Source organism: Eretmochelys imbricata, chromosome 8 (assembly GCF_965152235.1).
Source record: "Eretmochelys imbricata isolate rEreImb1 chromosome 8, rEreImb1.hap1, whole genome shotgun sequence".
Classification (NCBI taxonomy): domain Eukaryota; kingdom Metazoa; phylum Chordata; order Testudines; family Cheloniidae; genus Eretmochelys; species Eretmochelys imbricata.
The window spans coordinates 72,729,619-72,756,537 of record NC_135579.1 but is presented as its reverse complement, the minus strand read 5'-3'; the positions used below and the strand labels follow the sequence as shown (position 1 = coordinate 72,756,537).

General features: G+C 42.4%; 1 protein-coding gene across 5 annotated transcripts in view; it reads left to right on the top strand.

The window, feature by feature from the left end:
* Positions 1 to 315: 315 nt before the first annotated feature.
* The window catches only part of PTBP2 (polypyrimidine tract binding protein 2), an 87,783-nt gene continuing 61,179 nt past the window's right edge, over positions 316 to 26,919 (top strand). For 3 of the 5 annotated variants that reach the window (XM_077823481.1, XM_077823479.1, XM_077823478.1), the window contains exons 1-2: positions 353 to 481; positions 2,424 to 2,454. In XM_077823481.1, the coding sequence (XP_077679607.1) occupies positions 474 to 481; positions 2,424 to 2,454 (39 nt within the window). In that variant the 5' untranslated portion in view covers positions 353 to 473. Of the gene's footprint in view, positions 482 to 2,423; positions 2,455 to 26,919 lie in introns of all 5 variants that reach the window. The other 2 variants (XM_077823477.1, XM_077823482.1) reach the window with 2 other exon arrangements.

The following is a 26,919-nucleotide window of genomic DNA, read 5'->3' as shown; positions in this document are numbered from 1 at the left end:
GAATCCAATCCAAATCCCCCTGCATCAGATCTGGCCAGTGTCTCTTCTCAGACTCAGCCTGGCAGCAGGGCTGAGAAGTCTCTCCCCAGCTACAGGAGCCAGACTTTGAGGGAAGTCCAAAGAGCGGGCCTCCAGTCAGCAGAGCTGGGAGACAGATGTGAGGTGGGCCTTGTGGGCAGCAAGGCTGGGAAAACGCCCTGCATCTTTTGCCTGCTATGCCCCGCCCCCCGAGGGGAGACGAGTTTGGCTCAGACAGGCAGGAGACGAGGGGTTGCTGCTACTGAGCATGCGCAGATCGCACGGGCATGCCCAGTGACAACGAGGGAGCCCAATCTGATGGGGAGCAGAGCCTGGCACTCGGCAACCTTCGGCGGTTTCCGTGGGGGCCCGGCCGCCATTTTCTCGTTGCCTCTCTCCTCTCGCTGCCCGCGCGGCTCCCTGCCCTGCTCGCCAGCGCTTTGTCTTGTTCGGCGATGGACGGGTGAGTAACTGGGCGGTGGGGGAGCGGGTGCCGCCGCCGCGCCTGCCGGTTTATTGTTGCCTTCCCGTCGGGGGCTGGGCGGAGCGGGGCTCGCTCCCCTGCCCGTGGGTGTCTGGGAGGAGCAGGGTTCCCAGCACACCCCACTGAATAATGGGGATTAGCTCCTGGATCCTCCCTGTGGGGCAGCTGGAGACCGACTGGGGCCCAGTGAGGATGGGGGCGGGAGGCGGGGGCGAGCCTCTGTATAACGCGGACTCAGATGCGTGGCTGGGGCGGGTCCGTTCCTGACTCACCCAGGGCTGTGTGAGCCGTTATTTGGCGCCCTGTTCATTCTGTGGCCCTGTAAATGGGGTGGGAGGGGGGTGTCCCCATTCCCCTCTCTCTTATCCCCTTCCCCTCGTTTGTGGGGTTAGGGGAAACGCTCTGAACAAGACCCCTGCTTTTTTTAGAGCTGGCCAGAGAGGAGGAGGAGGAGGAGCAGCGGCAGGAGGAGGCAGATGTCAAGCTCTTTTGTTTTCAATAGCTGCTTAATAGGCCCCTGGCTTTTATTATTTAAGGTAGAAAGATGCCTTTGTGTATACTGGAGACAGGCAGCCAAAGCCCAAGTAGGGAATGGTTTGCAGGCGTCAACCATATGGGACAGCAAGGGCCTTCATTCGTGGCAGGGAGCTTGGGTGGGTAGTTATACACAAGGCCCTCTTTTCATTGGGGCTGGGAACCGTGGCTGGTGTTTATAGCTACTGTCAGCATAAACACTTGTACTTGTGCTGCATTTTATTGCTCCCATTTAATTTGCCTCCCTCTTTTGAGACCAATAAAACAATCTCTTGTGTTTGTGTGATAAAAGTATAAGCTATTGGTAGTTTGATTTTAAAGTCTTTTTATGATTGCTTATCAACATAATGGTGGTATTACAAACCCTGTCTAAAAAGTTAATCCTTTGTGCTACCCGCACATTGAAACCTATGGAAGTGGCATGCTGTACTTACCACATTTTGTTTTTAACATTTTATGATATTTGTGTTAATTCGGGTATCCTGGCTATATTCTCTTTTGGGTTGTTATAGTCTGCCTACCCAGGGCTAGATCCTGCAGATGGATCTAGGAGAGAGATCACTTGATCATTACCTGTTAGGTTCACTCCCTCTGGGGCACCTGGCATTGGCCACTGGGCTGGATGGCCCTTTGGTCAACCCAGTGTGGCCATTCATATGTTCTTATAAGAGCATGTCTGTGCTGTTGTTCCACATGAGTGTAGGGTGCCATTTGTAGGATCTAGCCTTCAATGTGCTCATCATTTTCAGTTCAGAAATAGTATTAATCACTTTCTGCCCTGAACTATTCTGTAAGGATCACTGTTAAAGAATGAACAAAAAGGTTCTCTTACGTACTACACCTGTCCTTAAATCCTCCTATTCTCACCCTATCCATTGTCCCACAAAGTTCAGAGACCCCCTCTTCAGACTTTCCGGCATTGGCCAAAATGGATATCTATCAGACTCTAGAAGGAGGAGGCTAGATGGATGTGTTTCCTCTCTGACTGTGGGACCTGTTTCCTCTCACTTCTTAAGTTCTGTGTCCAGACAGAGCTCCTTTGGGTAGTGTTCACTGACATCATGGACGCCTTTTGTAGCTGTGGGCACTCTCAGGGATTCTCTTTTCAGTGTGCCTTCTGGATATCTTCTATTCCGAACCTTTGAGCCCACTCCCATTCCTGTTCTGTTTTTTGTTGACCCCTCTCCTCTTTTGAGGGGGTGGTCTTTGCTATTTTAATAGGCAGAGCCACCAATGTTTTTAAATACTAAAGTTAATTAAAATATATTAAGAGTTGAGTTTTATGGGGAAATCATACTTATTTTGAGAGTCAATCTGTGGATTGAAAACTCGGGCATGTTTCTTACTGTTAAATCAGGTTTCTTGTTTTTTTTTTTTTTTTTTACAGCATTGTCACTGATGTTGCAGTTGGCGTGAAGGTAGGATGTGAATCTAGCTGATGATAAACTGGCAACCTGTTAATATGACATGTTAATTTGTGGAGTTGAAGTGCACTGCAAGATTTTAATAAGTGATTGTCAGCTGACATTTTGTCATCGAAATATGCTTTAATAAACAGAAAACTTTAAGTTGGAAACTGACTAGAAATGAGAGAATCTGTTATAATTATCAAGACCAGTCAAGTGGGTGGTAGATTAATATAGTGATATATACTTATTCTAAAGATTATTTCAACAGATGTATTCTCTCAGAAATAATGTTTGGGCAACATTCTGTTCTCATTGCTGCATGTTGACCTTAAAAGCTGATTTTTCCCCCTCTCCCTACCTGCAAACAACTGCAAATGAGGTCAACAAGAATTGGATAGCTGTAATGGGAGCAGAATATGGGAATGAAGTTTTGAGCTGCAGATCTGAGAGCAGAAGTTTGCTGGGGTTTTTTGTTTTTACCTCCAAACTCCGATTTCCTCACTGGTACACTTCTTGTAACTGAAGAACTTTCATATAGTTAATTTCAGTTAGCCCTCTGATTCTTTCACTCTTGAAATGAATTTTGCATTCAGGAATCGGATCAATACTTCGTGGGAGCTGGATGCGACAACAATATAGTTAGCATGAAGGGAACAATGGCACAGGGCTAGCCTTGAACTCTACAGACAAATATGTTGCCACATGCACAATTTCTGAACAGATGAGAGTTTTCTAGTGTGTATATTGTTGAAGAGCATATTTGGAATTATGGAGTGAACACAGCAACATTCTTTCATTATGAAGTAGACTCTTGAAAGTAGCACTCCATAAAATAAAGTTTCAGCTGCACTAGAAACAACTGAACTGCACAAGTTCAGCACTTTAACCCCTTTCAATATCAGTCTCTTAGGAATGCCCTGAGTCATGAGTAATGAAATAATTCCTGTTTAATCATGTATTGTTTGAAAGGATCCTTTGTTTTACATCCTGGGTACTTAAAGGCAACACTTTCCTTCATTGTAAGACCATCACATTCTTAGAATTCTAAGTTGTTGTTCATGTTGATAAGTGTAGCTGTTGATGTGACATGTTCAGAGCAAATTGAGGCCACTTATCTGAAGTGTGTTTTAAAATAAATGTGAAATTCCCTGATATCCATCTGCCTATGAAATGTAAACATTTCAGTGGGGCTATTTATTTTGTTTATCTGATTGCGGAAGATGTAGTGTCATGAGCTTAAGCAAGATTGGCAAACTACAATAGTCATAAAGGGAGGAGCCTTTAGAGAACAAGCCTCAAAAATTAGGTCAGAGATCTAGAGTAATTTATATACAGGGAAATAGTCATGGGCACCTAATAGTGTTAAAGAGGCGTGCACCTCTTCTTCTTTTCTTTAAGATAGACTTTGTGGTATGTGTTTTTAAAGGGAAAAAGCATCTATTTGCACAGACAGGGAAAGTACAGAATAAGAGCTAGTCTTCGAAGAAAGCAATTACAAGCCAGTAAGCCTAACTTAAGGCAGATTGGTTGAAACTGTAGTAAAGAACAGAAATATAGATGAACCTGATATGGTGGGCAAGAGTTAACATGCCTTTTATAAGGGGAAATCATGCCTCAACAATGTATTAGAATTCTCTGAGGGGGTCAACAAGCATGTGGACAAGGGTGAACCAGTGGGTATAGTGTACTTGGACTTTCAGAAAGTCTTTGACAAAGTCTCCCACCAAAGGCTCTTAAGCAAACTAAGCAGTCATTGGATAAGAGGGAAGGTCCTTTCATGGATCAGAAACTGGCTGAAAGATGGAAAACCAATAGGAATAATGGTCAGTTTTCAGAATGGAGAGAGGTAAATAGTGGTGTCCCTGAGAGATCTGTACTGGGACCAGTGCTGGTCAAGATATTTGTAAATGATCTGGAAAAAGGGGTAAACAGTGAGGTGGCAAAGTTTGCAGATGATATAAAATTACTTAAAATAGTTAAGTCGAAAGCAGATTGCGAAGAGTTACAAAGGGATCTCACAAAACTGGGAGATTGGGCAACAAAATGGCCAATGAAATTCAGTGTTGATAAATGCAAAGTAATACGTATTGGAAAACATAATCCCAACTAAACATACAAAATGATGCGGCCTAAATTTAGCTGTTACCACTCAAGAAAGAGCTCTTGGAGTCATTGTGATTAGTTCTCTGAAAACATCAGCTTAATGTGCAACGGCAGTCAAAAAAGCTAACAACTTTAAGCACCATTATGAAAGGGATAGATAATAAATAAATATAATGCCACTATATAAATCCATGGTATGCCCACAGCTATTGTGTACAGTTCTGATCGCCCCATCTTGAAAAAGGTATCTTAGAAATGGAAAAGACAGAGAAGGACAACAAAAATGATTGGGGTATGGAACAGCTTTCATATGAGGAAAGATTAGAAAGAATGGCACTGTTAGATCTTAGTTGCCTCTTTTTTAAGACTATAAAATCATGAATGGTGTAGAGAAAGTGAATAAGGAAGTTTTATTTACCCCTTCACAGAACACAAGAACCAGGGGTCACCCAATGAAATTGATAGGCAGCAGTTTTAAAACAAACAAAAGTAAGTAATTCTTCACACAACACACAGTCAGCCTTTGGAATTTGTTGCCAGGGGATGTTGTAAAGGCCAAAAGTATAACTGGCTTCAAAAAAGAATTAGATAAGTTCATAGAGGATAGACCCCTAACAGGCTATTTGCCGATATGGTCAGGGACGCAACCCCATTCTCTGGGTCTCCTTAAGCCTCTGACTGCCACAAACTGGATGACATGGGATGAATCACTCTATAATTGCCCTGTTCTGTTCATTCCTTTTGAAGCAGGCATTCACCACTGTCAGAAGACAGGATACTGGGCTAGATAGACAATTGGTCTGATCCAATATGGCCATTCTTATGTTCTTATAAGTGAGCCAGACTAAAGCTATGTTTACACTACAAATTTATGTTGACTTGAGTTACATCAGCATACAGCTGCCGTAGTTAGCACATCGCTTGTGCACGTGCATACTTGACTCCTTGTGCTGGCAGTGCGTGTATTCACTAGGAGTACTTGTGTCAATGCAGAGTACAGTGCACAATGGGTAGGCAATCTCACTGTGCAACTCGACACTATCCAGCTCGCTAATTTTTGGGGAGTTTTGGCAATGCATGATGGGGCCAAAATGAGTCGCATGCGGTGACTGGGAGCATGGGTCAATGTCCCAGTTTGCAACTGTCTCCATCCCATAATTGTATCTGTATCCCATAATTTTCGTGTCTTTTTTTCAAAATCCCACAAACCCGCTTGTCCCTCCTTGTTGTCTGCCATCTTAGACAGAAGCATGAAGCCTGCACAATTCTGTACTATTGTCAGGAGCACTTAAAGCACAGGGTTCACGATCCTGTAGTATTTGCATAGCCGCAAGAAGACCTGAATGGCGGTGTGGGGGGCATAACGATTCCTTGAAGGACAGATTGTCATGGGACATAGCAAGAATCAATTGAATGTTGTTGGCGGTATGCATGGAACAGATGGAGATGGCGGAACACCACTTCTGGACCTGAGAAACAAGCACTGACTGACTGGTGGGATCGCATCGTAATGCAGGTTTGGGATGATGAGCAGTGGCTGCAGAACTTTTGGATATACAAGGCCATGTGCCTGGATCTGTGTAGGGAGCTTACCCCAGCCCTTCAGCACAGGACACCAAAATGAGACCTGCACTGACAGCGGAGAAGTGAGTGGTGCTCACAAGTGTGGAAACTTGGGACACCAGATTGTTACCTGTCTGAAATCAATTTGGAGTCAGGAAATCCACCGCGGGGGCTGTTGTCATGCGAGTGTACAGAGCCTTGAAATGCCTCATGCTGTGCAGGATTGTGACTCTGCAATTTGCAGGACATACTGGATGGCTTTGCAGCTGTGGGGTTCTGAACTCTGGTGGAACAATAGATGGCATGCATATCCCTATTTTGGCACCAGACCATGTTGCCATTGAGTACATCAATAGAAAGGGCTACTTTTCTATGGTTATGCAAGCATAGGTGGATTAGTCGAGACGCTTCACCGACATCAGTGTTGGGTCCGGGAAGGTGCATGACACATCTTTAAGAACGCAGGACTGTTCAGAAAGCTACAAGCATGGATTATTTTTCCTTTCTGACATATTGCCACTGGCAATATTGAAATGCCGCCCCTTGCTCCCCTGGCTCATGAAGCCATAGACCGGTCACCTTGACAGCACCAAGAACGATTCAACTACTGGCTCAGCAGGTATTGTGACAGTTGACTGTGCATTTGGTCATTTGAAGGGTCGCTGGCTTTGCCTACTCACAAGATTGGACCTCAGGGAGAAAAATATCCCAATGTTTATAGCTGCCTGCTGCATAATATGTGTGAAGCAAAAGGGGAAAAGTTTCTGCCGGGATGGAGGGCAGAGGTGGAGTGGCTGTCTGCTGAATTTGAACAGGGCTATTAGAAGAGGTGAACATGAAGCTGTACAGCTCAGGGAGGCTTTGAAAGGCAATTTTAACTGTGAGTGCAGTAATGTGTGGGGGTGTTGTATGCTCTATCTGGCCCCGCTCTTTTGTGGCCTGGTAGGAATTGTGTGGTGATTACTCTACATAGGAATGTAACATTGTCAGCTCACCTATTATTCTGGTTTGTGACTGATCCTCTGAGTTGTATGATACAGTGCAGTAACAGGTAATTGGTTGCTTTCTGAACTGCTGAGCACTCAGCAGCATATGTTGTGAATTAATAAAGATGAATTATGTTCCAAATAATAGAATTGTATTATGTAACAAAATCAGTGCAAAAGAACCCCTGCGATTTTAAAACACATACATTGAAAATTTTAATAAAACTTTCTAAATTAATAGGACGAACTTTCGAAGAGAAAGAACATTGATATCCATTTCAGCTACCCCATATATCTACCAGGGCTTTTGCAAGTCTGTGTATGTGAAGTTGTGTTGTCTTTAATGACTCCCATGGCGGAGTGGTAGGGAGAGTGCATTGATCTTTGATGCCATGTGGAATGTTGGTGGGGGAGGAAGAGAGGGGTATAGGGAGATCCCAATATTGAGTTTTCAATGGGCTGCAGAGGGAGGCGAACTCGGGGTTGTTGAACCCACAGGTCCACCAGAGTCTGTAGGATCTGTGTTTGCTGCCTGAGAAGCCCTATTATATTCTGGTACATCTCCCTCTCCTTTTTCCTGCTGGGACTCCTGGGCCTTTCTCCTTTACCAGTCTTTCCTTCTCTAGACTATCTGCAATGTTCATCCTCCAGGCCCTGTGCTCATGGTCCAATGCAGCGGGCTTGCAGGATCTCATTGAACATGTCATGGAATCATAAATCATAAGGTTAGAAGGGGCTCGCAAGGTCATCTAGTCTAATCTGCTGCCCAGATACAGGATTTGTTGAGTCGAAACTATCCAAGACAGGTGGCTATCCAACCTCCTTTTGAAAACCTCCAGTGAAGGAGCTTTCACAAGCTCCATTGGCAGTCTGTTCCATTGACCTACTGTTCTTACAGTTAGGAAGTTTTTCCTGAGATTTAATCTACATCTGCTGTGCTGTAATTTGAACCCATTGCCTCTTGTCCTAAGTTTTTCTCTTATCTTTTTTACGGCAGCCTTTCAAATATTTGAAGAATACTCTCATGTCCCCCTCCCCCCACCTCAGCCTCATCTTTTCCAAGCTAAACATACCCAGTTCCTTCAGCCTTTGCTCATATGGCTTGCTTTCCAGCCCTTTGATCATCTTTGATATATCTTTGTCATATGTCTCTGGATCTTCCCAGTTTCTCCATGTCCTTTCTATACATTGGTGACCAAAATTGGACACAGTACTCCAGCTGAGGCTTAACCAGTGCTGAATAGAATGGTACTATCACCTCCTGTGACTTGCATACTATGCCTCTGGTAATGCAACCTAAAATTGCATTTGCTTCTTTTTGCAACAGCATCGTACTGTTGATTCATGTTGAGGTGGTGATCCACCACAGCTCCCAGATCCTGTTCAGCAGTGTTGCTGCCAAGCCAGTTATCCCCCATTCGGTATTTGTGCATTTAGTTTTTCTTCCCGAAGTGTAGCACCTTACATTTGGCTTTGTTGAATTTAATGTTGTTGTTTATAGCCCAGTTCTCCAATTTATTAAGATCCCTTTGAATTTTAGCTCTATCCTCCAAAGTGTTTGCAACTCTCCTGCTCCCAGCTTTGTGTCGTCTGCAAATTTGATCAGTATGCCCTTTATTCCTACATCCAGGTCATTTAACCAGTTATGTTTCTGCTTAATGGTAGTTTCACTGAGTTTGCATTTTTCCAGCTTACTTACCAGAATGTTATGTGGAACTGTGTCAAAAGCCTTGCTAAAGTCCATGTATATTATGTCCACTGCATTCCTCCTCTCCACCAAACCAGTTACACTGTCAAAGAAGGAAATCAAATTAGTTTGGCATGATTTGTTCTTAGTAAATTCATATTGGCTGCTAGTGATTACCCCTTCATCTACCGGGTATCTACAAATTAAGAGAGCCCCGCAAATTTACGTCTGTCTGCTTTGTATCTGTGGATATTGGCAGACCATTTTTGCGCATCACAGCTTGGATGCAGATACAAATTCTTTTATCTGCACAGGGCTCTCAGCACAGACTCACCCAAATGGAGCGGCTGTCACCCAGTCTGCAGGCTCCAGCTTGGCTCTCTGAATCATGCAGCAGCAGGCTGGGCATTCTGGGAGTTGTAGTCGCCAGCTTGCTTGGAAAGAGGAGGTAAACTACAACTCCCAGAAGGGAGTGAGCCGTGAGCCAAGTGCTATTTTGAAGCTGTGGTTGTTCTTTAAATGAGCAGGCGGCTATAGCTGCGTGCATTAGAGTATCCGCAACTGCGTGAGGGTCTCCGAGCCCTCCCCCCCATGGGGAGGGCAGCACTACATAGAATTGTAGCCTCCCTGCCCACAGCAGGTACGGCAGGGGCGGAGCCTGTGGCAGGGCAGGAGGTCTCTGGGGAGAAGTGGTGCTGGGATGGGCGGTTGCGGGCTTGACACAGTCCTGTGTCATTGCTGCACAGTCACCTGTGGAGCTGTTTAGAGCCCTCAAGTCCCCAGCTATCCACGGACAATTTTTGCGGATCAGATGCAGATACACCTTTTTGTATCCACGCAGGGTTATACAAATTGAATGTTTTATACATTGCTCTAGTAGCTTCCCAGGTATTGAGGTCAGGCTGACTGACCCCAGCTCCTCCTTTCTCCCCCTTTTTAAAGATGGGCATTGTGTTAGTGCTTCTCCCGTCTTCCAGGACCTCTCCTGTCATCCATGAGTTTGCGAATTTTGTCAGTGGCTTCGAGATTTCTTCAGCATCCTGAACTGAACCGCATCAGGCCCTGCTGACTTGCGTTCATTCAGATTAGTCAGAAGATCTGACGTATTGTTTACTTATCCTTATCTGCATCCCTTCCCCTTTATTGGCAATGATAACGTGACTGGACAACGAACAAAGTTATTGTGAGAAGACTGAAACAAAGTAGGCATTGAGCAGCTCTGCCTTCCTGTAATCTTCTGTTACCAGCTCACCACCTCCATTGAGCAGCAGGCCCACGCCATTCATGATCTTTCTTTTATTGTGTGACTTATCTGTAGATCTCCTTCTTGTTGTCTCTCTCATTTCTTGCCGGCTATAACTCAGTCTTTGCCTTGGCTTTTCTGATTTTGTTCCTGTATGTTCGCGCTATTCCCATGTATACTTCCTTGGTGACATGCGCCTCCTTCCGTTTCCTGTATGTATCCCTTTTGGTTTTTCCATAGCTAAAAGGTTCCTGGTGTGGCCATATTGGCCTCCTGTGGCTCTTCTTATCTTTCCTCTGCATAGGAATAGCTTGATATTGAGCCACTAATATCTTGTAGGAATTGTCAGCCCCTTTTGACTCCTTTTCTTCCTAATTGGTCTTTCCATGGCACCTTGGCTATCATTTCTCTGAGTTGGTTGAAATCTGCCTTTCTGAAATCCAGTTTTGCTGTTCTCATGTCCTCCTTTCCTTAGGATCTTGAATTCTATGAAATCCTGATCACTTCCTTCCAAATTCCTGACCACCTTCATGTTCGCAACTGATTCATCCCTGTTGGTCAACACCAGATCCAAAATGGATGATTTCCTCACTGTTTCTTTAACATTTTCAAATCAGAAAGTTGTTCCCTATACATGCTAAAAACTTGCAGGACATACTGTGTTTTGCTGTAATAGTCTTCTAACAGATATCAGGAAAGTTAAAATCCCCCATTAATACTAGCTCATCTCAGCTGATTTTGTTGCCTGCTTGTAGGATGCCTCGTCCACTTCCTTCTCTTGATTTGGTGGTCTATAATAAACCCCCACCATAACATCGCTACTGTTCTTTTCCTTTTCTGTCCTCACCCAGAGACTCTCAGTAGGTCTGCAGCTCACTTCCTCTTGGACCTTAAAGCAAGTTTATGCATTCTTGACGTACAGTGCAACACCACCTCCATTTTTCCTATTCCTATCCTTCTGGGAAAAGCTATATCCCTCAGTGCTGGTACTCCAGTCATGGGAGTTGTCCCACCAAGTCTCTGTAATGCCAATTAAGTCCTAATTTTCTACATATACCATGACTTCCAGTTCATCCTGCTTATTCCCCATACTCCTTGTATTGGTATACAGACATTGAAGATATTTTGAAGACTGTCCTGTTGCTTTTCTTCTTGCCTTTTTAATGCAGTTGTGGTTTCTAGTCCCTTCTCCAGAATTTAGCCCCTTCCCCTTGACTTCATTAATTGAGCTTAGATGTGAATTGTCCAGTTTTTTGTCATCAGACCTAATTTCAAGCTCTCCTTATTGGGTTAGCCAGACAATGTCCAAAGATGCTCTTCTCAGTGTTTGGTAGATGGAGCTCATCCTAGTACAGTAATCCTCTTTCCTGGAACATCAGCTTACTGTCAAAGAAACGAAAACCTTCTCACCATTACCATGCATAGCCATGCATTTACATTCATGATTTGACGGTCCCTGCCCAGGCCTTTTCCTTCCGGAGGGAGGATGGATGAGAACACCACTTGCATCCCAAACTCTTGTATCCTTCTTCCCAGAGTCATGTAGTGATCCACTCAAGGTCAGTCTTGGCAGTATTGTTGGTGCCCATGTGGATAAGTGGAAGGGGTAGAGGTCTGAGGGCTTGATGAATCTCAGAAAACTCTCTGTCACATCCTGAATTCTAGTTCCAGGCAGGCAGCACACTTCTCAGGATTCCTGGTCTCAGACGACAGATAGATGACTCTCCCGCTTAGGAGGGAGTCCCTGACCACCCCGACTCTTCTCCTCCTCTTGAGGTTGGTGGTCACGGAACTCCCGTCCCTATGACAATGCATCCCATGCCTTCTGGTCAATGCGGTCTCCTGGAGCCTTCCCTCAGATGACTCTTCCAAGGCATTCTCAACAGTAGTACCTGTGCAGAGAGCCTAAAAGCAGTTGTTTTTCCTCTATATGTGTTGGGGGTATACTGGCTCTCATTCTTCTACTGGAGGTCACACACTGGCAGTTTTCTTCCCTGTTCTTCAGTCCCCCCTGCACTGCTGTCGCCGATTCTTGGGCATACTGTGTTTGCAGTATCAAATCTTGACTTCTCTCCAGGAAGTCTTTATTTTCTCCGATGCAGTGCAGGGTCGATACTTTGGTCTCCAGTCCTTTAACCTTTTCTTGCAGTATGGAGACCAGCTTGTACTTTGTGCAGAAGGAAATCGCTTCTGTCCTCTGGGAGAAAGACATATAGGACACATCCTGTGCAGCTGATCTCTCATGGCCCATATTTTTTTTCCTTGTAATGTATCAAGAGCCTCTTCAGATGATGTATTTACCAGGGTGGATTTGATTTAAATCACTAGTCAGGAAGACTCTATTTAATCATGGATTTCTACATAAAAGTGCATTCTTGTTAGTTGTTATAACCTTACTACATATTCTTCACAGATTCAGAGATAGATGTAGGTTTCATTTTTAGAAGGTACACACTATACATGTTTAAAGTGATTTATTTTGAAAAATTTTCAGATTAGTTTTACAGCGATATCAAAAAATGAATGATTGGTTATTTCAATTACCAAAGGTAATTGAAGCAGTTCACCTCCCAATGACTTCATAAATATTGATCTCCAGTTCAACAGGTTAATCATTAATATTTGGAGGATTTTCTTGCCATGCTGTATTGGGAAGAGAACATCACCAGACAGACATTTTACATTGTTTTATTTAACTAAAACAACAAATATGTAACATTTTAACAAAACAAGCATATGAATTTTTGACCCTGGTGTTGAGAATATTTGCAAGAAAATGATCTGGAGATAGTGCTTGTCCCATTCTTTTTTTAATGCTTGTAATTTAACTCTGTCATTGGAAGGAACCGAGTGAGATCTTAAAGAGAGAAATATGCAAATTTCAACACTGTCAGCAATAAAACAGCTATTTCCCTGCATTTTGTTCAAGGCTACAGAAATAGGCTTCAGGGTACTCCGCATGTGTTCAACATTTCTATTAAGCCCAATGTTGGGAACTTTGGCTGTGACTGTGAACAAAATAGTAAAAAAATAGATGGCACTAACTGTCCTCCGATAGGCCAGTTCTTGATATAGTATTCAAAACAGTCCACTACTGAGTTCCATCGCACATCTTGTGGGAGAGTTAGCTTGATTCCTCCCACTTTTTTCAGAACAGCTGCTGCAAAGTGGTTGTTACGAAAGTATTTTGCCATTTCAACAACATTAGCCTTTATTTCTGGAACACTGAAGTCTTTGGCTAGGAGGTGCATCAAATGAGCACTGCAACCGTATGTTATTAGCTTGGGACTCTCTTCTAAATAATTTCTTCTCATCTTGGATACATCTGCAGCATTGTCTGTGACCAAGCTGCGTACTAGACAATTGAATTTTTTTTCACAGTTATAACTTTTACTGCTACTTCTTGTAAGTATTTTGCTGTGTGCGCATTTCCTTATGTATTAATTGTTTCTGTAAGGAAGACATTCCCTTCTTCTGTCGTCACACAAGCACGTACAACAGGATCATTGTGGACATTGCTCCACCCATCAAGACTCAGGTTAACAGTTTTACTCTCTAGACCTTTTCCCTACTGCTCAATTTCTCTTTCATAAACTTTATCCAGCAATTTGCCTGCAACATCTACTCTGTTGGGTGGATTGTATCCTGGTCTTAATGACTAAACCATGTTAACGAAGTGTGGGTTCTCAATCATGCGGAAAGGAGAGTTTGTTGCAGAAACAAACCGGGAGATTTTTTCATCAATTACCTCTTTTTGTAATCTGCTGGTTCTTATCACAAACTTATCTATGGTTGTTTCTGGAGATTATGGAGGTGGTTTTTTTTTTTTTTTTTCTTTTTGCTACAGGTGATATACTGTGGCTATGTGAAATACATGATGTGACTGAAACACTATCATTGGCAGATAACTCTGAAACTATAGAAAATGATGGTGATCTTGAAGGTGGATAGTCTTCAGAATCCTGTATGTTGAGGATGGATTCTTGTAAACAAAATAAGTCAATGCAGTTACTTAATTATTATTACCATACTGCTCATTTAGTATTACTCATTGCATTCACTGACACGCAGTACTACTTTAAAGGTGAAATTTTAAAAGGAAGTTCTGCCTATTTCAGCTATTTATTTTTTATCACCACTGCATCTAAAATGATAGTACCAGAGAGTAACAACTATATTTTTTGCTCAAACATGAGAATTCAAGAATAGTCCAGAAGGAAGACAAGCAGTCCTTAAGAAAGAAGTATGAAATAAAAAAGTTTACCAACCTGAAGATCCTGCATGTTCAGATATGTTCCTTTCATCATCTTCAACGCAGCTTCCTCCTGAGAAGGAACACTTCTCGTGATGATGTTTCATTCGGGCAATCAGGCTTTGCATTTCTTTGTTGCACTGTTTGCATTTTGCACGCATGCCTGTCTTACCCGCAGGTAGAGGAACTTCATTAAAATATTCCCAAACTGGGTCTCTTTTTACAGCCTTCTGCCATTATAGGTTTTCCCTTCTAGTGAGAGAATGTATGGTAGATCTCAAATCAGTGAAGGGCTACACTCAGAAAGACCTCAAGACTTCTAGAATGTGCTGCTCAAACAGTTTCACTTTTGTTTCTACTGCCTGTCCCTCCCTTCTCACATTTATCTCCAGACTTCTTGTCCAGATCTATTCTGTCCCCAACAATCTTCTATTCATTGAACTTTTTGGAAGGTCGCACTTTCTTAGAGAGAGGTAAGGGAGTGACTCTATGTACACAAATTTGCAGAGGGACAGTAGGGTTGAGGTCTGTTGTTTCTCACCTCTATATATTTATTTTAAAACGTTTTTGCTGTTAACAAGCATGTTATCTCTGGAAACACAAATCCACAGTTTGAGAACTGTAAAACTAAGCATCTCTGATGGTATCTTCTAGACTGAGCATTGAGTCCCATTGGGTAGATAGATTATTTAGGTTAATCTTTCTATACAGAAGCATCTGGAACCTCATAAAATTGGGTTCCTAATCCATGAACTATTGGAACTCATTTACAAAACTTTTCTTAAAAATTACATGAATGTATTGTCTCATACTATAGAATTAGAATTTATAATCCCTATTCCATGAGGAGATACATTATAGCTCAAAGATATTTTAATTAAAACTCTTTTTAGATTGGATTTTTTTGATAAGATGCTTTTTGAGGAAAAAACCTATTTAAATACAAAAAAATCAATTTTTTTTTTAAATCATTGATTTTTATCCACCCTGAACATAAGAATGGCCATACTCGGTCAGACCAAAGGGCCATCCAGCCCAGTATCCTGTCTGCCGACAGTGGCCAATGCCAGGTGCCCCAGATGGAGTGAACCTAACAGGTAATGATCAAGTGATCACTCTCCTGCCATCCATCTCCACCTTCTGACAAACAGAGGCAAGGGACATCATTCCTTACCCATCCTTTCTCTTTTAAACCGTTATAGTCCTAGCCTTCACAATCTCCTCAGGCAAGGAGTTCCACAGGTTGACTGTGCTCTGTGTGGCAAACTTCCTTTTATTTGTTTTAAACATGCTACCCATTAATTTCATTTGGTGGCCCCTAGTTCTTATATTATGGGAACAAGGAAATAACTTTTCCTTATTCACTTTCTCCACACCACTCATGATTTTATATACCTCTATCGTATTCCCCCTTAGTCTCCTCTTTTCCAGGCTGAAAAGTCCTAATCTATTTAATCTGTCCTCATATGGCACCCGTTCCAAACCCCTAATCATTTTAGTTGCCCTTCTCTGAAACTTTTCTAATGCCGGTTTCTCTTTTTTGAGATGAGGAGACCACATCTGTACACAGTATTCAAGATGTGGGTGTACCATGGATTTATATAAGGGCAATAAGATATTCTCAGTCTTATTCTCTATCCCTTTTTTAATGATTCCTAACATCCCGTTTGCTTTTTTGACTGCCGCTGCACACTGCATGGACGTCTTCAGAGAACTATCCACGATAACTCCAAGATCTCTTTACCGATTAGTTGTAGCTAAATTAGCCCCCATCATATTGTATGTTGACTTGGGGTTATTTTTTCCAGTGTGCCTTACTTTACATTTATCCACATTAAATTTCATTTGCCATTTTGCTGCCCAATCACTTAGTTTTGTGAGATCTTTTTGAAGTTCTTCACAGTCTGCTTTGGTCTTGATGATCTTGAGCAGTTTAGTATCATCTACAAACTTTGCTACCTCACTGTTTACCCCTTTCTCCAGATCATTTATGAACAAGGTGAATAGGATTGGTCCTAGGACTGATCCTGGTGGAACACCAGTAGTTACTGCTCTCCATTCTGAAAATTTACCATTTATTCCTACCATTTGTTCCCTGACTTTTAACCAGTTCTCAGTCCACGGAAGGATCTTCCCTCTTATCCCATGACAACTTAATTTACATAATAGCCTTTGGTGATGGACCTTGTCAAAGGCTTTCTGGAAACCTAAGCACACTGTGTCCACTGGATCCCCCTTGTTCACATGTTTTGTTGACCCCCTCAAAGAACTTTAATAGATTAGTAAGACATGATCTCCCTTTACAGAAACCATGTTGACTTTTGCGCAACAATTTATATTCTTCTATGTGTCTGACAATTTTATTCTTTACTGTTGTTTCAACTAATTTGCCCGGTATTGACTCACTGGTCTGTAATTTCCAGGATCACCTCTAGAGCCCTTTTTAAACATTAGCTGTATTCCAGTCATTGGGTACAGAAGCTGATTTAAAGAACAGGTTACAAATCATAGTTAACAATTCTGCAGTTTCACATTTGAGTTCTTTCAGAACTCTTGGGTAAATGCCATCTGATCCCTGTGACTTGTTACTGTTAAGTTTCTCAGTGAATTCCAAAACCACCTCTAATGACACTTCAATCTGTGACAATTCCTCAGATTTGTTATCTACAAAGGATGGCTCAGTTTTGGGAATCTCCCTCACATCCTCAGCCATGAAGACTGAAACAAAGAATTCATTTAGTTTCTCCGCAATGACTTAGTCGTTTTTAAGTGCTCCTTTTGTATCTCTATCATCCAGGGGCCCCACTGGTTGTTTAGCAGGCTTCCTGCTTCTGTTGTACTTAAAAAACTTTTTTTTACTACCTTTTGAGTTTTTGGTTAGCTGTTCTTCAAACTTCTTTTTGGCTTTTCCAGTTACATTTTTACACTTAATTTGGCAGTGTTTATGCTCCTTTCTATTTACCTCACTAGAATTTGACTTCTACTTTTTAAAAGATGCCTTTTTATCTCTCACTGCTTCTTTTACAGGTTGTTAAGCCACTGTGGCTCTTTTTTTAGTTCTTTTACTGTGTTTTTGAATTTGGGTTATACATTTAAGTTGAGCCTCTTTTATGGTGTATTTGAAAAGTGCCCATGCAGCTTGCAGGGATTTCACTCTAGTCACTGTACCTTTTTAATTTCTGTTTAAATACCCTCCACATTTTTGCATAGTTCCCCTTTCTGAAATCAAATGCCACAGTGTTGGGCTGCTGAGGTGTTCTTCCCACCATAGGAATGTTAATTGTTATATTATGGTCCCTATTTCCAAGCGGTCCTGTTATAGTTACCTCTTGGACCAGATCCTGCACTCCACTGAGGACTAGGTCATGAATTGCCTCTCCTCTTGTGGGTTCCTGCACCAGCTGCTCCAAGAAGCAGTCATTTAAAGTATCAAGAAATTTTGTCTCTGCATTTCGTCCTGAGGTGACATGTACCCAGTCAATATGGGGATAATTGAAATCCCCCACTATTATTGAGTTCTTTATTTTGATAGCGTCTCTAATCTCCCTTATCATTTCATTGTCACTATCACTGTTCTGGTCAGGTGGTTGATTAATAAGAATATAACAGTAGGGATCTATTAGAGCATGGAATTACTATCCATAGAGATTCTATAGAGCATGTGGATTTATTTAAGATTTTTACTTAATTTGATTCTACATTTTTCTACTTCCTGGTATTTACTGTTCCCAGAAGCCTGAAAGGCAAAAAATCTGTGGGCTCTCTCCCTAAGTGAACTCACAGGCAAACTCCTGTTTGCTTCTCCTCACTAGGTTGGCAACTGGCTGCCTTTTTATAAGGCTGCTGGCTCAAAGCAAGTTGCCTAGGCTTGAAGCCTCACCTGGTTCACACTTGAGTCAACTACTCAGGACTCACCAGGAACAAAGCTCTCCAAAGTCACACTTTTCGAACAAACAAGCATGCAGTCAAGCAGTCCCTACAGTTAGCACTAAGCAAACATAGTCAAACAAATGGTCACAGCAGACAGACACTCAAATACTCACCCCACCAGCTGACAACACAGCCCCACTAATGCAGTATCTACCTCAAGAGCACTGACCATAGTTCCTCTTGGATGGTTCCCAGGCAATTTTCCTGCTTGCTGTTCATCCTGAGTCCTCTTCTCTCTTCTGCTTATCTGGCTCAGGCACTCCATGGGTGTGGACGAGACTACCCTGAAGGGCACAGCTGCAGATAAAACACTTGGATGTACCATTGTCTGTGTAGTCACGATGGAAAGCAAAATTTAAGATGCAGAACTCACTCCCTTTGCTCTCCTAAAGTTTTAGGCACTATATTCTCAGTTCTGCTTGGGATTGTTTGTGCACCATGCCAGTCACAGCACTAGTTGTAGTGAGTAGGCTCCGCCCCCTGTGCCCTCGCTGGAGTTTGGGGAAATGAGGAAGGAATTATTCGGTTGCATGAATCTAGAGGTATAGTGTAATGACACTGAAAACTGGTACTGTTTTCCACAGGCCGTGGTGGCTTTAGCTCAGGAGTGGGAAAATATTTTGGCCTGAGGGCCACATCTGTGTATGGAAATTGTATGGTGGGCCGTGAATGCTCACAAAATTGGGGTTGGAGTGCAGGAGGGGGTGAGGACTCTGGCTGGGGGGTGCAGACTTTGGGGTAGGGCTGGGGATGAGGGGGTTGGAGGTGCAGGAGGGGGATCAGGGTTGGGACTGAGGGGTTCGGAGGGTGGGAGAGGGACCAGGGCAGGGGGTTGGGGCCCGGGAGGAGGTCAAGGGTACAGGCTCTGGGCAACGCTTACCTCAAGCAGCTCCTGGAAGCAGCGACATGTCCTCCTTCTGGCTCCTATGCGGAGGTGTTGGCAGGCGGCTCTGCGCGCTGCCCCATCCGCAGACACCGCCCCTGCAGCTACCACTGGCTGTGGTTCCAGCCATTGGGAGCTGCGGGCGCGGCGCTTGGGGTGGGGGCAGCATGCAGAGCCCCCTGGCTGTCCCTACACATAGGAGCCGTAGGGAGGACACATCGCTGCTTCCGGGAACTGCACAGAGCAAGACCCAGACCCCGCTCACCGGTGGGTGCTCGAGGGCCGAATTAAAACAGCTGATGGGCCGTAGTTTACACACCTCTGTTTTAGCTGATATCTCACTCCTGAGGGTAGCGCAATCAAATATTTTAATTTTATCTCCTTGAAGAAATTATGATGTCTATATACATTGTATATTTATATATAACCTATGCATCTAATTCTACAAGTGTAAGTTTTAAAAATGGATACGTCAGAAATTTCTATTTCACCTGGTTTCTTTATAATCAACATTCATATAGCTTAACTATTATATATTTCATACCTGAGAAAGTACTGCTATTCTTCTCATTACAAATTTTCCATTTCTCTGAACTGTATATATTTGATTAGCCAAGATTTTAAAAATGCAGCCTGCCCAAAACCATGGATGAAGGTATTGTCTTCTGGACACAAATGATGACTTTTACCTAGCTGAACAGTAGTGAGTGTTGGGTGAGAGAGTTAGGGCCCTAATTGAACTAATTAAAGGAAAGACTGACAACCTCTGTGCTCTTTAGGAGAATGAAAGTCTTGGGGAAAACATCAAGCTGGAGTGGAGGGAAATGAGCCCATCGTTGAGTCTCTACTTGTAGATGATGATGGGAATCCTCAGTGTGAGTGGATACATCTTCTGGGGGAGGAAACCCCAGTTATTAGGAAGAGATAGTAGTAGTGGGAGATTTGATTATTAGAAATATAGATAGTTGGGTTTATGATGATTGGGAGTCTGCAAGGTGAATTGCCTGCAGAGTGTGAAGGTTGTGGACCTTTTGAGCCAATTTAGATGTAGTTGTGTGAAGTGATGGGGAGGAACTGGTGGTCGTGGTACATGTAAGTACCAGTGACACAGGAAAAGGTAGGAAAGAGGTCCCGAAAGCTAAATTTGGGCTGCTAGGAAAGAGATTAAAGTACAAGACCTCCATGGTGGCATTTTCTGAGATGCTTCCAGCTCCGTGTGCAAGGTCAGTTAGGCAGCCAGAACTGTGGGATCTCAGTGTGTGGATGAGATGTTGGTGTTTGAAGGAGGGATTTAGGTTTATTAGGAACTGGAGACCTTTTGTGAAAGGAGGAGCCTATCCTGGAAGGATGGGCTCCACCTAAACCAAAAAGGAACCAGATTGCTGGCAAGTAAAATTAAAAAGGTCGTAGAGGAGTTTAGAAACTAAGAGCTGGGGGAAAGCTGACAGGTGTGGAGAAGCACATAGTTCAGAAAGAGACATCCCATAGATGGAGTATTTATTAAAGGGGATACCCTGTATCTTAGTAAGGAGTAGGGGATAGAAGCTGATAAAGTACGGGTAGGAACTGAAGGGAAACGGTCAAATGAAAAAGAGTTCCCTTCAGTTACATCACATGAAGGCAGACAACTAAAAACTAAAAAACTTAGCTAAAAACTTAGACAGCTAGAAAAATACTTAGCTAGAAATCTAAAAACTTAGATGTGTGAACTTGAGTGCCTGGTGTTAAGTGAAGATATTGGTATCATAGGAATCACAGAAACTTCGTGAAATGATGATAAACAATGGCACAGGGTAATACCAGGGTACAGAATATATAGGAATGACAGTAGGTCGCACTGGGGGGGAGGAGGTGAGAGGAGAGGTGGCACTGTATATGAAAGAAAGCATAGAATCAAATAAAGTAAAAGTTTCATTAATTCAAGATAGTACCATAGAATCTATATGGGTAGAATTTCCATTCTTGAATAACTACAGTATAGCAATAGGAATACCGCTTGATCGTGATGGTGATTGTGAAATGGTCAGGGAGATTAACAGTTACAAAAACAGAAAACCCAATAATAATGGAGGAGTTCAACTATCCTCATACTGACTGGGTAAATGTCACCTCAGGATGGAATGCAGAGAAATTGCTAGTCCCCATTAATGACTGCTTCCTGGGGCAGCTACTTCTGAACCCACAAGGAGAGAGGCAGTTTGTGATTTAGTCTTAAGCGGAGCACAGGATGTGGTCCAACTAGTCAATATAGCCGAACTGCTCAGTAGTAGCTAACATAATATAATTAAATTTCACATCCTTGTAGGGGGAAAATACCAGCGAAACCCACCACAGTAGCATTTTAATTTCAAAAAGGGGGACTACACAAAAATGAGAGAGCTAGTTAAATTGAAATTAAAAGGAACAGTTGTGAGTGAAATGCTTGCATGGAAACTATTTAAAACACCATAGCAGAGACCCAGACAAAATGTATACCCCAAATTAAAAAAATAAAATAATAAAAAAAAAATACAGTTAAGAGGACCATGGTTAAACAACAAAGAAGCAGTTAGATGGAAAAAGACATACTTTAAAATTTCCTATTGAGGAAAACACAAACTATGGCAAGTCAAGTGTAAATGTAGAATGAGGCAGGACAAAAAAAGAATTTGAAGAGCAATTAGCAAAAAACACAAACTAACAGCATACATTTTTTTTTTTTTTAAAGTACATCAGAAGCAGGAAGCCTGTCAAACATATCAGTGGGGCAACTGGATGATTGAGGAGCTAACGGTGCACTCAAGCAAGACCAGGCCATCACAGAGAAGCTGAATGAATTTTTTGCATCCGTCTTCATTGCAGAGGATGTAAGGGAGATTCCCACACCTGAGTCATTCTTTTTAGGTAGCATATCTGAGGAACTGTCCCAGATTGAGGTTGTCAGTAGAGGAGATTTTGGAACAAATTGCTAAATTGAGCAGTAATAAGTTACCAGGACTAGATGGTACTCACCCAAGAGTTCTGAAGGAGCTCAGTTCTGCAATTTCATATCTAACGGCTGTGGTATATAACCTGTCGCTTAAATCAGCACATTCAAACTGATATTCTGTCTCAGGCATGATCAGCAGTACATTTCTCCCTAGTCTCACTGCCTCGGCCAAGGTATTACTATTTAGTTACAGCTGGCACAGAATGTGGCTTCCCACGTTTAAACTGGCAATGGCTGAAGGGAATGTATTACCCCAGAGAATCGATCAGAATGGCTACATATTTGTATCTTGATGCTTAAAGTTGTGGGGCTCTGGCTATCTGAGAAACTGCTTCAGCCTCCTTTCTCTCATGGTAGTTGACTCAGAAGTGTTCAAGCTCATAGTCAGTAGGTGTAAGTGTGGTGGCATGTATTCTTGGCAGCTGTTTAGTTCTTGACTCTGCAACTCTTCTTTCTGGTCTGATAGAGCCCAGGTTGAGTGATCTTCGGGGTACAGTGCAAGACGCATCTCCTTCCTCAGGCATATGTATATATACATATTTAAATATGCACATTGTGGTTTAAGTTTCCAAGACCTAAGTGTGATTCAGATACATCTAATTTTAATGAAAGATGTATCTAAATCTAGATTGCTCTGAAAATCTCATTTTATACTCTGTTATACAGATATAGGTGGCTTTTTAACATGTGATTGGTTATAACCAAAGGAGGTATATTCTCTTCTGCAGGGAGTTGAAATGGAGAATATATGAGAGAAGGAGAGAGGATGGTAGGAGGGAGATGTAAAGAATCTGTGGTCTGCTGCGGTGCGAAGCAGTGTTCCCTCTAATTTTTCCCACCCATGTGCGGAATGAATTTTGTTATGTGCACCAATATGGAGGTGATGTGTCACACATCACCTTCACATCGAGGCACATAACAAAATTCATGTGGTGGGGGTGAGGCCAAGGAATTCGGAGTGTGGGAGGGGGCTCAGGGCTGGGGCAGAGGGTTGAGGTGTGAGGGCTCCAGCTGGAGGTGTGGGCTCTGGGGTGAGGCCAGGGATGAGGGGCTCAGGGCTAGGGCAGAGGATTGGGGTACAGGGGGTGAGGGGGGGAAGGATAGCTCAGTGGTTTGAGCTTCGGCCTGGGTTGTGAGTTCAATCTTTGAGGGGGCCATTTACGGATATGGGGCAAAAATTGGGGATTGGTCCTGATTTGAGCAGGGGGTTGGACTAGATGACCTCCTGAGGTCCCTTCCAACCCTGATATTCTGTGATTCTATGAGGGATTTGAGGTGCAGGAGGGTGCTCATGGACTTTGGTGGGGAGAGAGGACCCCACAGGTTTCTCTCTTCGCAGCAGCAGCATCTGGGCTGGTGGGGAGGCACCTCTCCCCACCACGGCAGCTCTGGGGTTGGAGCTGCAGGATAGGCGCCTATCCCCTGGCCCCAGCGGGTCTGGGCCAGGGGAGGGCCACCCTGGCTGGAGCCTGGCCGCTTTGACTGTGCCGCCCTGCCGCAGCAGGTCTGGACTTCCCAGCCGTGGTTGGGTCCGGGTCACTCCGGCCGTGCTTGAGGCTGGCCCAAGCCGCACCTCAGCATAGTTTGGAACGGAGGAGGGGCGTCTTGTGCCCCAGCTGCACCAGGTTGGGGGCTGGGGAAGGGGCACCCCTCCACCGACCGCAGCAGGTCCCCAGGCGGGTTCCTTGAGCGCCCGCGCGGTGCTAAATAGGTTGCTACGTAGCCGCGCAGCTTACAGGAAATTTTGGTGAGAAGTGAGGAAGAGGGAGAGGATTTATAGGACAAATGACGACAGGTATTCGTGTAATGTCCAATTAGTTACAGAAAGACAAGTGAATTTAAAAACAAATTACAGCAATGAATTACCAATTGTTGGTGGAATACAGAGTTGTTGGGCTGGTCTATGCACAGTTTTTGTCCTGATTTAACTAAATGGTATTTAAATCAGTAAAAACTGTGTTAGACAAGTCTTTTGTCTATATGGTGATGTGGCAGAGATGAAAGTAGGGATTGTTGTAGCATACCTGTGAACCTGCATGGAATTTCTTTTGGACTGTAGGTAGGACAAGAATGTGTACAGATGTAACGCATACTCCGGGGGCCCTGGCCTTGGGAAGTCAAGTAATAGTATGTTGCTCTCCGAAGTGAGTTGGCTTCTGTTAGTTATTTTTGGAGCAGATTGGGGATATTGCTATTTGAGGTCAGTGTGTAAGGTAAGATGTCTATTCATAAATGCACTTCCTCTTCACTACATAAGCATAAACAAAATATATGCATGCTGTATTTCACTAAAAAATTATCATATGACAACAGAATATTAATGAAATTCATATCTATCGCTCATGCAAATTGAAATATGTAAATGAGCGATTATTTTTCTGTGCCCTCTCCTTCCCCCCCAATATACTAACTCAAACTCTTAGTATTTTCATCTCTGGAGGCAATTTTTTTTTGTTTTTTTTTAATGCCTGAAGACACTTTATAGTTGGATTTGCAAGAAACTTACCCTGAAGAAGGATGACTCTAGCTACTGGAATGGCAGTCACTGGTTATTCTGAACCCTTTTTTTTTTTTGAATGCTGCTGCTACTCCATCATACTACTAGTTTTCAGTTGCCTGTAGATGCTGTTAGAAGCTAAGGGTACACCTACACTTCAATAAAAAACCTGTGGCAGCAAGTCTCAGAGCCTGGTCAATTGACTCAGGCCAGCTGCGGCTCTGCTATGGGTCTTTTATTGCAATATAGACATACCCTGAGTGTTTCACAGTGGTGTTATGCACATGGTTTGACATATGCGCCTAGGCTGAGACGAACTGTGGTAAATGTACAATGTAACTAAAACTACCATTTAACATTTTTCTGCTTTCTTTCATTACAGAAAAAAAGTGTCCTATGCTCTACTTAACGTAGATATGTATCATCGGTAAATCAAAATCTCTCCCAGGAGTTAACAGAATTTATTTTATAATTATTATATCCCCATCACCAGATTGTAATTAAAAACTGTTTAGATATTGTGTCACTGTATAGTAGATGATAATGTTGGCTTTTACTACTGTGTTTGAAATAGAGGGATAGTTTTGTTCATTTGTTGACTGTAGTAACACCGTTCACTTTGTGTTTTGTTTATTTCCATTGTCACAAGAGACTGCAAATTTGAGTAATGCTTTTAATAAGCCTTCTTTAACCTAAACAAATCTGTTACGTTAGGTACAATAATTGACTTCCAAAAAGTTTTTCTCTTCTTAAGAGTTAATAAAAAATTGGGCAGACAACTTATGGTTTAGACTTCCAGAAATTTTTTGACAGGTCCTCATGAGGCAATTAATTGCTACCAAGTTTTATGAAGTCCAGTAATAGATTTTTAAAAAAAAAAAGTTTGAGAATTTGCTGCTTATTTCTACTCTTTGCTTCTTAAATGTGGAAAGAGATTTGTACTAGAGTTAAAATATATTATTCTGGAGATGTCAGAAAAATAGTTGACAATAGATTTTTTTGCCAGCCTGACTCGTGGTTAGACTTCTGGGGATTTTGATGACTGTAATAGCCTGATAAAACTAGGAAAGTATGCAACATAACCTCTGGCATTCAGATTAGACACATTTTCAAAGTAATGCGTGTTGGGACACACCATTTTGAAACTAATTATAATATGGGTTCTAAATTAGTTGCAACATTTAAAGCAAAGATCTAGACACTGTGGCTAGTCACTGCACTGCACTTCCTTCTTACCTATAGTTTTGTCCTATAATTTTTGAAAGAACTAAAAGATTTGATTGTATTTGTTGCCCAGTGGTATTATACACAGTTACACATTGCCTACATTCCACTTCTTTTAATTTTGATATTTCATATTTACAGTACATGAAGCAATTTATGCTTCTGAAGTTTGTAAATTGCTTTTTGGAGTCGCATATTGAAGGCTTAAGTTGACAGTTGAATCTTTTTTTTTTTTTTTGAAAATTTGGTCCTGCATGAGGAATCCCACAATGTCACTTTTACACAGCTGCTTTTCTGGGTAGAACCACACTTTAAATATTTTTCTTCACATCTCTGGTGAAAGGCTGCACTGACGGGTACAGGATGAGATAGGAAGGACAAAACTGAATTTGCAGGCATGAGTGAGGATCATTTAAAAGAGGCTGGGTCTAATAAACTCCATGTTTAAGTAGTTTAAGTAAAATTAGTAGTTCATCAAGTAGTTTGTTCGTTCTGTACAGTCTTCCCTTTGTAGGGTAAATACGTAGGGTTAGTGTTCTGACGTTTACTTAAGACAGATCAGGATTCCGTGAGTTTGAGTTGTTGCTTTGCCAAGTCTGAAATAGCATCCATCTTTCCAAAACAAAAAGAAAAAATCTTGAGAAGTGAGGGACTTGAAAGCCTTCTAGACTCAAAATTGCATGTGCCTAGATCCAGCACTGGTAGAGATGTGGCCTGTGTGTTGTCTATGTTCAGGCATGAGAATGAGCAAGTAATTGCCCTCAAATGAAGCAATGAAAACAGAATCTGAATATATCCAGGTCAGTACAGTGAGTAGCATGGGAATTCACTTTGGATGCAGTGGAAGGGCTGTCTTACAAGCAAACTGAAGTACTATTATATTAGAGTTTTTTTGAGGAACTACCATAGGTTTTTTTGTTTTGTTTTTAAACTGTGTGTAGTCTATTTAGTAGTAGTAATAACTGAGTTTTTTTTATGATAGCTGCCATCACTAATTACTTTTGTCCATTGCAAACAGAGGTAAAATCCCTCAGTGGAAATATATTGGTGGGCTGATGGCACAGAAGTGCAGATATTTTTTTAAATTCAACTATCCTGTCTTTCATAATTTTGATGTCAAACTATGATATCCTCTCCT